The 9,744-nt window shown below is 68.0% G+C and overlaps 2 protein-coding genes across 4 annotated transcripts; both read left to right on the top strand.

Annotated features, from left to right (window-relative positions):
• Positions 1 to 9: 9 nt before the first annotated feature.
• Positions 10 to 3,036, top strand: SCAMP3 (secretory carrier membrane protein 3). The gene is made up of 8 exons (XM_059870865.1): positions 10 to 190; positions 308 to 427; positions 504 to 624; positions 704 to 832; positions 984 to 1,143; positions 1,296 to 1,397; positions 1,479 to 1,596; positions 1,726 to 3,036. Exons 1-8 carry the CDS (start codon positions 74 to 76, stop codon positions 1,870 to 1,872), a joined length of 1,014 nt encoding a protein of 337 aa, XP_059726848.1. The 5' UTR covers positions 10 to 73; the 3' UTR covers positions 1,873 to 3,036.
• Positions 3,037 to 3,399: 363 nt separating this feature from the next.
• ENTREP3 (endosomal transmembrane epsin interactor 3) lies at positions 3,400 to 9,443 on the top strand. 3 transcript variants are annotated; one of them, XM_059871162.1, is made up of 12 exons: positions 3,400 to 4,109; positions 4,697 to 4,753; positions 4,882 to 4,992; positions 5,130 to 5,255; positions 5,350 to 5,457; positions 5,626 to 5,786; positions 5,885 to 5,984; positions 6,068 to 6,152; positions 6,250 to 6,831; positions 7,037 to 7,105; positions 7,568 to 7,830; positions 8,539 to 9,443. In XM_059871162.1, the coding sequence occupies exons 1-12, from the start codon at positions 3,891 to 3,893 to the stop codon at positions 8,629 to 8,631; spliced, it is 1,974 nt and encodes a 657-aa protein (XP_059727145.1). In that variant the 5' UTR covers positions 3,400 to 3,890; the 3' UTR covers positions 8,632 to 9,443. The 3 variants fall into 3 exon arrangements, with proteins under 3 accessions (XP_059727145.1, XP_059727144.1, XP_059727142.1); XM_059871161.1 differs by having other exon boundaries at positions 3,401 to 4,109; positions 7,040 to 7,105; positions 8,559 to 9,443; XM_059871159.1 differs by having other exon boundaries at positions 3,401 to 4,109; positions 8,559 to 9,443.
• Positions 9,444 to 9,744: the final 301 nt, after the last annotated feature.

Raw genomic sequence — 9,744 nt, 5'->3', positions numbered from 1 at the left:
GGAGGGGCGGGGCCTGGCGGCGGCGGCGGCGCCGCTCCCGCGGGTCCAGCGCGCTCCCGGTCCCGGTCCGGCCATGGCCCAGCGCGGCGGCCCCGCGGTGCTCCCGGACAACCCTTTCCAGGACCCCGCGGCGCTCCAGGCCCGGCCCGGCGCTGTGCTCGATGGCTACAACCCCTTCGAGAGCGACGCGGTGAGCGGCGGGGCCTGCCCGGACACCGGGGCCTGCCCATGTACCGGATCTTCTGCCCGGGCACCGGAGCCCTCCCTGCTACCGGCGCGGTCTCACCTCTCTCCTCTTCCCCTGCAGCCACCGCCGCCCTTCCAGACACCTTCGGTGGCGCCGCCGCCCCCGGTACCGGCGGCCGCGCAGCCCCCGCGGAAGGCGAGTCCCACCGAGCCCCGCAACTACGGCTCCTACGGCTCGCAGGTACGGGGGGAGGCGCCGCCAGGCCGGGACACGGGAGCCAGCGGGAGCCCAAGGTTTGTGTCCCCCTTCTCCGCAGGCCTCGGCCGCCGCCGCCACGGCGGAGCTGCTGAAGCGGCAGGAGGAGCTCAACCGGAAAGCGGAGGAGCTGGACCGGCGGGAGCGGGAGCTGCAGAACGCGGCGCTCGGCGGTTCCCAGAGTGAGTGGCTGCGGGGCTGAGCAGGGATGGGACACCCTTGGAGCTCTCCTCGCTCCTCCTCACCCCCTTCCGTCCGCAGCGAGGCTCAACAACTGGCCCCCGCTGCCGTCCTTCTGCCCGGTGAAGCCGTGCTTCTACCAGGACATCCCCGTGGAGATCCCTGCTGACTTCCAGAAGACGGTTACAACCATGTACTACCTCTGGATGGGTGAGTCTCCAGGGGAACCTCGGGGCAGAGCCTGGCAGCAGGTGGAAGGATGAATTTCCTGTGCTGCTGCTCTGGGGAAATTGGGATGAACAGGTGGTCGTGGGGGTTGGGGGAGCCTGGGCTGGCTCCTGAGCGCTGTCCTGTCCCTCAGCCAGCACCATTGCTCTGTTCATGAACTTCCTGTCCTCGCTCGCCTGGTTCTGTGTGGATCCCACATCCGGTTCTGGATTTGGCCTCTCCATCCTCTGGGCTCTGCTCTACACGCCCTGTTCCTTCGTTTGCTGGTACCGGCCCATGTACAAAGCTTTCAGGTGTGTCCCGAGCCCTGGGCGCCTGCTCCAGCTCCTGGGGGCCTCTGGCTCTGCAGGATGTGCTCTTCCACCCGAGCTCCCTGTTCCTCTGCTTTAAGGAAGGCTTGGGAGCTTCCTTCTGTGGTCTAACCATGCCCATTTCTTCCTCCCAGGAGCGACAGTTCCTTCAACTTCTTTGTCTTCTTCTTCGTCTTCTTTGCCCAGAACGTGATGTATGTGCTGCAGGCCATCGGCATCCCGAACTGGGGATTCAGGTGGGCCACGTGCTGACCCTGCAAGGGCAAGAGGCGGGTAGGGAAGAGGGAACTTGGGGGCCACAGCCTCTTGTTTTGCAGCGGCTGGATCCTGAGCCTGATAGCACTGCGGACTAACACGGCCGTGGCTGTGATGATGATCCTGGTGTCCTTGTCCTTCACGGCAGTGGCTGTGCTGGGGATCATCATGCTGAAAAAGGTGGGTTGGGATCAAAGCCTGCAGCCAGAGCCATCCCTCATCCCTTTTGGGGGAGGTTTGGGCCATCACAGCTCTGTTTACCGGGGGCCTGCAGCCCCAGCCCTGACCCCAGCCCCTGCTGCCCCCCAGATCCACTCTCTGTACCGCCGCACGGGTGCCAGCTTCCAGAAGGCCCAGGAGGAGTTTGCAGCCGGGGTTTTCTCCAACCAGGCCGTGCGCACGGCCGCGGCCAACGCCGCCGCGGGCGCGGCCACCAACGCCTTCCGTGCCCCGTAGCCGCGCGGGCGCCCGGCCCTGCCCCTCCCAGCGCACCGGGGCTCTTCCCGAGGAAGAAGAGGAAACCCGAGGAAGAGGAAACCCGAGTCGCACTTTCACTGGATCCCCGTGCGTCCGCATCAGAGGCTGCCTCATCCCAGCTTGGAAGTGCTGGTGCCTGAATCGTCTGCTGCTCTTTAACCCCCTTTCCTCACGGACAGAGGCTGTTCTGGTTTGTGCTGGTCCCCTCCCCTCAGCAGACTGGGGGGAGCAGGGTGTGGAGCGCTGAGGCCGAGCCCTGAGCCATCGCCCTCCCTTCCAGCACCAGCTGCTGGGGGCAGGAGCCTCCTCCAGATGGCTGGAATGCTGCTTCCAGGGACTGGAACGGTCACTTGCCTTCCTTGTGCTCTCCTGTTTCCCCACCTGGTGATGACACTTGACCTCTCTTAGCGTGTGGGAGGGTCCTCTGCCCCCCGTGTGTCCCGGGACCCCCATGCTCTGCCAAGAACGTCATCCCCCTCTTCCTCCTGGGGCTTGCTCCAGTGGGATGAGGATGGGGCTGGTGCTTTCCCCAGGGTGTCTTGTCCTTTTGTCCTGTCCCTTTCCCCATCCTCTCCCTCTCTTCAGGCCCAGGGATGAGGAGAGCAGGGCAGGGACAGGCAGAGCTCGGGCAGCTGCTGCTTGTGGGGATCCTGCCTTTAGCCCATGTGGACCCCAAAGCTTTGCTGGGTGCTGAGGAGCAGCCCTGGCGTTTACATGGCACCCCCTTGTCTCCAGGGAGGGCTGAACAGCTCCTTCAGTCCCCCTCCCCACCCGCTTCGAGGACTGTGACCCCTTGCTGCCCCCAGCACCCTTCAGCCAAGGCCTTTGGGGGCTGAGCCAGTCCCAGTGTGCAGCCCCTCGCCCCCTTACCTGCCCTCTGTCCCCTGTCCTGGTGTCCCTGGGGATCCCCAGGACAGGTCTCATGCATTCTGCTTCAGTCCATCTCCTCTCGGATGCTCCCGGTTTGTCCCCGCAGCTCCGGGGCTGGCGAGAGGCTTTGTGCCTTCAGCTGTGGGGGCCGGTGCCCTCCCGGTCCCGCTGCGGCCGGGGCTCCTCCGGGCGTCCCCGCCTCCTCCGCTGCTCCCCGTGTGCTGTTCCCGACCGCTCCCGGTTTATTTAAGGAATAAATGAAGGTTCACTCTCTTCCTTCGCCATCTCCGTGCGCCTACGGGGGCTGGGGGGAGCAGCGGGGCCGCTGCCGGTGTCGCCGCTCCCGGGGGCGGTGTGGGTGGACTACAGCTCCCGTCGTGCCGCACAGGGGCGGCCCCGGAGCGGGCGCGGCCAAGCCCCGCCGGCCTGTGGGACCGTCCCCGCCGCTCCCGGCGCTCCGCCGCCCGCCTCCAGCTGCGGCCCCGGGCGATCCCGGAGGGCGCGGCGGCGGCGATGCTCGGCCGCAGCTTTCCGCCGCTCCGGCGTCCCCGCCCGCCGCTCCGCGCGGCGCCGGGGCTGCGGGGCGCGGGGCGGACGGACCGCCGGTAGCCGCCCGCCCCTACCGGTACCGGCCCGGCAGCGGGACCCGGCCCTGCGCCCGCCGCCCGCGGAGGATGCTCCGGTCCGGACCGCGGCTCCCGCCTGCTGGCGCTGCCCCGGGGGCCGCGTCCCAGGCGGCGCTCGGACCCCGCGGAGCGGGATGATCTCCCGGTGGGGGCCCGGCGCTCCACCGACGGCCAGGGAGGAGGCGGCGGTCCCGGGGCCGCGCTCCGTCTCCGGCCGGCGGCTCTAGGCCCGGCCCGGCCTGGGTGCGCAGGAACCGGCGAGGCCGGTTCTGTTCTCCGCGGAGCTTCTGGCGGCCCCGGCTCCGCGTGGCCGTGGGCGCTGCCCGAGCCCCCCCGCCCGGGGCAGTGAAGAGCCACCGTCAGCATCCTCCGGCAAGGCCGAAAGGTGGAGCCCGGCCCGTTCCCGCAGAGCGGCTGCTCCTGCTCCCCGCGGTCCTGGCTCGGTGCCGCCGGCTGCCCCGGGGCTCCGGGGCCGGCCCCGAGCCGCCGCCCGCCGCGGCCATGCCCTCCCCCACCGACTCCAGCCGCTCGCTGACCGGCCGCAGCTCCCGCAGCCTCACCCACCTCCGCCTCCAGCGCACCTGGCTGCAGGTCCTGCTGGTCCTGGGTCTCGTGCAAGCCATCCTGGGCGTCCTCATCGTCACCTTCAGCCTGGTGGCGGCCACCATCACTCCCTCCACCAAAATCCGGCACTCCTGCCCGTCCTGGGCCGGCTTCTCGGTGAGTGCGGGGCCGAGGCGGCGCGGGGAGGGGGCTGCGCTGCTCCCCGGGGGCCGAGCCTGCCGCCGGTCCCAGGGGAGGGCAGCCCCGCTGCTCCCCCACCCTCTGCCCGTGGCTGCCGCGGTGCATTGTGGGAGGATCCCAAGGGCTCCCCCAGGGTGACTCTGTGAGGGATGGGGACCCCCAAGGGGTGCGGGGGAATGCCTGGGGTCCGCAGCCACGGGCAGGGAGGGGTGTGGGGACACTACAGTGACCACAGGACAGGGCCAGGGTGGCGATGGGGGCTCTGCTCTGTCTGCTGGGTGTTGGGGTGAGGGCGGCACCCAGGGTCCCCCGTGGTGACCCTGCAGCACGGATCCTGGCCTGGGTTTGCTGCCCAGCCCGAGCAGCCCGCAGTCCCCAGGCCCTGAATCAGCAGTTTCTCCCATCTTGTGGCGCCAGGGCTGCTCCTACAGCCCCACTGCTCCCGGGCTGGCTCCAGGCCTGCAGGGACCAGGGGGCTCTGCCCGTGGGCAGGGGCTGCTCGGGGCTCCTCTGCCTAACAGAGTCTTCTCCCTGTGCTCACCCCGGGGCTTGTGCACCTGCAGCTGGCACTGTCCGGGCTGGTCGGCATCATCTCCTGGAAGCGGCCGCTCACCCTGGTGGTAGGTGTTGGGGGGACACCCTTCCGCAGGCGGGGGAGCCCAGGATGGGGAGGCCGAGCAACACCCCGCGCCCCCGGGTGCGCAGCCAGCTCCCTGCTCCGCCGGCAGCCCCTCTCCTCCCGCTGCAGATCGCCTTCTTCACGCTGCTCTCGGTGCTGGGCGTCATGCTGAGCCTCGCCGGCTCCATCCTGTCGTGCCAGAATGCGCAGCTGGTGAAGACCCTGGAGGCCTGCGAGAGGGTGAGGCTGAGCAGGGACCCCCGGGCTCATCCCTGGTTGTGGGGGGCTCTGGGGAGAGCTGCGGAGCTGGTGTGCTGGTGGTTCTCCGGGGGATAGCACCGCATCCAGAGCTTCCTCGCAGTGTTTCTTGTCGCCAGGAGAGGGACACGTGTGTCTGCTGCCAGGCCCGCTCGGAGCCCCCGCCCGCCTCCTGCAGCCAGCAGAGCGAGATGCTGACCATGTTCCCCAACGCCAACTGCCGGAGCATCCGTGTGGCACTCAAGGTGGAGGAGCAGGGGGATGCAAGGGCTCCCTGGGAAGCGGCCGCACCCCCGGCCATGCTCTGCGGGCTCTGCAGCTCACCCCACTGCTCCCCAGGATCTCCTCTTCAGTGTCTGTGGCTTGACCATCTTCTCCACCATCATCTGCATGCTCTCTGCTGTCGTGTGCTGCATCCAGATCTTCTCCCTTGACATCGTCCACGTGGTGAGTGCCAGCTCTGGCCCAGGAGCAGCACTCCCAGGCTGGGGCGGTCCCTGGGGCGCCAGGGCAGGACCTGGCCCATCCAGGTGCAGATTAAAGCTCAGGGTGCACATCCCTTGCTGGATCTCAGGGCAGGAGGCCTCAGCTCTCCCTTCTCCCCTCTCTCTGCAGCTGGTCCCGCAGCGCTCAAGCTCTGTGACATTGGAATGCACGTCCCCACCTGACACCTTTCTGCAGAGCATGATGGACTTCGAGGAGTTTGTGCCTCCAGTGCCACCTCCCCCCTACTACCCACCTGAGTACACCTGCAGCTCCGAGACAGATGCACAGAGGTACCAGCTGGGAGGAAGGCTGCTAGGACAGGGGGGCCCGTGTGCCCCCAGGCTGGGCTTGTCCCACCCAGTGTGACTTCTCTGCTTTGCCTCCACAGCATCACCTACAATGGCTCCATGGACAGCCCCGTGCCTCTCTACCCAACCGATTTCCCCCCATCATACGAGACTGTGATGGGGCTGCGGGGAGACAGCCAGGTGGGGGCTGGGGGGCCGTGGGCAGGGCATGCCGGGCAGGACGGGCTCCAGCTCAGCTGAGCCCTGTGCCTGCTGCCCCACAGGCCACCCTGTTTGACTCACAGCTGACAGAGGGCTCCCACGCCTGCACCTGTGACCGTGTCCCCTCCATCGTGCTCAGCGGGGAAGGTGAGTGCTCCCCCCGGGCACGGGGGACAGCGGTGGGGCCGTGGCAGGTCCGGCTCTTCCCGGCAGCTCCTCAGCCGTGCCTGTCCTCTCCTCGCAGTCTCCATGGACAGCGGGTCCCTGATCATGTCCGAGATCATGGACATCCCCGGGGACAGCAGCCCCTCGGAGGACTCGTGCCTGCTGGAGCTGCAGGGCTCCATGCGCTCCGTGGATTATGTCCTGTTCCGCTCCATCCAGCGCAGCCGCGCCGATTACTGCCTGAGCGTGGACTGCGTGCAGTGCAGCCACCACGCTCGCAGCCCCACGCTGGCCTTGCAGGGCCCCTTCGAGGAGATGCCCCAGCCCCGCGTGCGGGGCGAGCGCTCCTATTCCTGCTCCACCGCCGAGCCCGGCCCCGACGGCGTCTTGGTGGGGGGGGCCGTCACCCACAGCTGCAACCGGCTGGTGGGGCCGGCGCGCTGTGCCGGGCCCTGCTTCCCCGAGGTGCGCCTCAAGGACAAGGGCTCCTCGCTGCAGGGGCGCGGCGGTGGCCGCCCCACGGATGCCGCCGCCGGTCGCCCCGGCCACCCCCGGCGCAACAGCGAGACCTCGTGCCCTTCGTCCCCGGCCCCAGGGATGGCCCCGCGCCCGCTCCTGAGGTCACACAGTGACCCCGGCGTCCCCATGGCCGGCCGTGCTGGTAGGTGACAATGACCGGTGTGGGAGTGTGGCAGCGTCTGTGCGGTGCGGCCGAGACGTGCCGCAGGGTTTGGCTGCGTTTTTGTGCGGCCAGGTGGGATGGAACGAGTGGAGCAGGGGAGGTCTGCTGGGCTGGGACAGGGGTGCTGGAGGGTTGTGCTGCCTGGGGTGTGCTGCCCAGGCCTGAGGGCTCTCTCTGCTCCCAGCAGATTTCAGGGAAGTACTTTATACCAAAGCACTGGAGGACACCGTGTCCGACTCCTCCGCTGATACAGGTCAGGGCACTGGGGGGTACTGGGAGAGAAAGGGGACACAGGGGTGTCTGTAGCCTTCTGGGGACTGAGATCACCCTGTTGTGGCTGGGGACCGGTGGTGGGACTGCTCCTGCTGACTGGGGATGGGACACAGCAGGACTCCTGGATAGGTCTGCTGGGAGCAGCATCTTAGGGTCTGACAGTGAGGACAGGTCCATCAGAGCAGTGTCCTGTGCCTGTCAGAGCAGTGTTCCAGATCTGATGGTGGGGATGGATCCATCAGAGCAGTGTCCTGTGCCTGTCAGAGCAGTGTTCCAGATCTGATGGTGGGGATGGATCCATCAGAGCAGTGTCCTGTGCCTGTCAGAGCAGTGTTCCAGATCTGATGGTGGGGATGGATCCATCAGAGCAGTGTCCCAGGTCTGATGACAAGGACAGGACTGCCAGAGCAGTGTCCTGTGTGTGACAGCACCCACCCCACAGGGCTGTGCTCCGAGGCCTGCCTGCTCCACCGTTCCCACTGTGACTCCCCGCCGCTGCTCCGGGCTGGCTCCGTGGGGAAGAACAAGCTGCCACCCTCCAAGAAGGTGCCACAGCAGCTGTCAAAAACAACCACCCGTTCCCTGGGAGACCTCAAGGGCTACCGGGGCACCCGTGGGCTGGTGGCCAGGTTCCTGCAGAGACCCAAGCGCAGCCTGGCAGCTGGCATGGAGGTGTCTGGGCACAGCTTCCACGGGCACAAACAGGTGGGTTCTGGAAGCTACAGGGCATGGGCAACTCCTCCTTGCCAGAGAACTCCCATCCACACTCTCCCTCCCTTCTCTCCCCATCAACACCTCCACCCTGGCCCTTCCATTGTTTCCGCTCCCCTGCTGCACCCCCGTTGTGTCAGCATCCTGGCTGCAGGCAGAGCGTTCTTCCTGCAGCACTGTCCTTGCCCAGCCCTTCCTGGGGGGGCAGCTCCTTTTCCTTGAGCCCCACTGGAGCCACAGGTGGGAAAATCATGCCTGTTGCAATGGCTTTGGCTTTGCCCCTGAGTCACTGCCCCTGGAGGCAGCTGCTGGGACATCCCCACAGCTCAGCTTTACGGGACACCGGAGTCCTTGCGCAGCCCGGGAGGCCTTGACGGGAACCAACCTGTCCCAAATGCCAGCGTGGGCGCGTGATGCACGCCTCTGCCATCCCTGTCACCTCTGTCCTCCTGCCCCGTGTGCCGCCTGGCTGCGCTGGAGTCGGGGGGTTGAGCACAGGGGGGTGAACATGGGAGGGTGTCACGGGCAGGGGTGCCATGGGCAGCAGTGTCATGGGCAGGGGTGTCATGGGCAGCAGTGGCACAGGCAGAGGTGCCACAGGCAGGGGTGCCATGGGCAGGGGTGTCATAGGCAGGGGTACCATGGGCAGCAGTGTCACAGGCAGGGGTGTCACGGGCAGGGGTGCCATCCCTGCGGCTGCAGCCTGTCCCCATGGCTTGCAGGTTCCCTGGAGTGCCTGGCCGGGTGCAGAGCGGCCCCACGAAGGAATCCACCTGCAGAGCTGCGGGGACCTGAGCTCCACCTCGTCCCTGCGGCGGCTCCTGTCCTCGCGCCGCCTGGAGCGCGGCCGCCCCCGGAGCCTCAGCGGGGCCTGCAAGGAGAGCGCGCTCTGAGGGCTCGGCCTGGCAGGGACCCTCCGCTCTGGAGAGGGGGTCTCGCTCTGGGCTCAGCCCTGGACATTGCTCGGACATTGCTGCTGCTGCCCTGGTGGGGCTGGGCCCTGCACTGCTGCCCCAGGGGTTCAGCCGGGCCCCTTCCCCAAGCAGGGCTGGGGTTTGGGGCTGGTCCCCTGGCGGGGCTGGGACAGCTGTGCCTGTCCCCTGCCTGTCTGGGATGGTTATGCCTGTTCCTTGCCCTATTCCTTGTTCTGGACATGCCTGTCCCTTGCCCTGTCCCTTGTGCCAGCTGTGCCTATTCCCTGGGATGGCCATGCCTGTCCCCTGCCCTGTCCCATGTTGTGGCTGTGCCTGACCCATGCACTGGCCATACCTTGTCCCCTGTGCCAGCCGTGCCTGTAGCCTGGCATGGCCATGTGTCCCCTGTGCCAGCCGTGCCTGTCCCCTGCCCATGCTGTCCTTTGCCCTGTCCCTTTGGCTGGCTATGCTGGCTTGATCCCCAGTCCCTTGTGCCAGCCATGCCTGTCCCCTGCCCTGTCCCCTCCATTGGCCGTGCCTGTCTTTTGCCTTGTTCTTTTGGCTGGCCACGCTGGCTTGATCCTCGGTCCCCTGTGCCAGCCGTGCCTGTCCTCCAGGACCACCTTGCCTGTCCCCTGACCTGTCCCTTGTGCTGGCCTGGTCCCGGGCCTCCTGTGCCAGCGTACCCCGGAACTGCCATGCCTGTCCCTTGCTCTGTCCCCCGTGCCCGTCTCCTCTCCAGGCCCTCCGCCCCGTTCGGTCCCGGTGCCGGTCCCGGTGCCGGTCCCGGTGCCGGTCCCGGTGCCGGTCCCGGTGCCGGTCCCGGTGCCGGTCGTGCGTGTTCCTCCCCGCCCGGCTGCGCCCGGGCCGCGCTGCGGGGCCGGTCCCGCGGCCGCTGCCCCTGGCTAGAGACCGAATAAAGGTGGTCGCCACCGCCCACGGTGCCGCTGTCACGGGGCGGGCGGGGCCGAACGGGGCGGGGCGGGCGATCAGC

This window comes from Haemorhous mexicanus, chromosome 31, assembly GCF_027477595.1.
Source record: "Haemorhous mexicanus isolate bHaeMex1 chromosome 31, bHaeMex1.pri, whole genome shotgun sequence".
NCBI classification, from domain to species: Eukaryota; Metazoa; Chordata; class Aves; order Passeriformes; family Fringillidae; genus Haemorhous; species Haemorhous mexicanus.
This window is presented reverse-complemented; position numbering and strand designations above follow the sequence as displayed.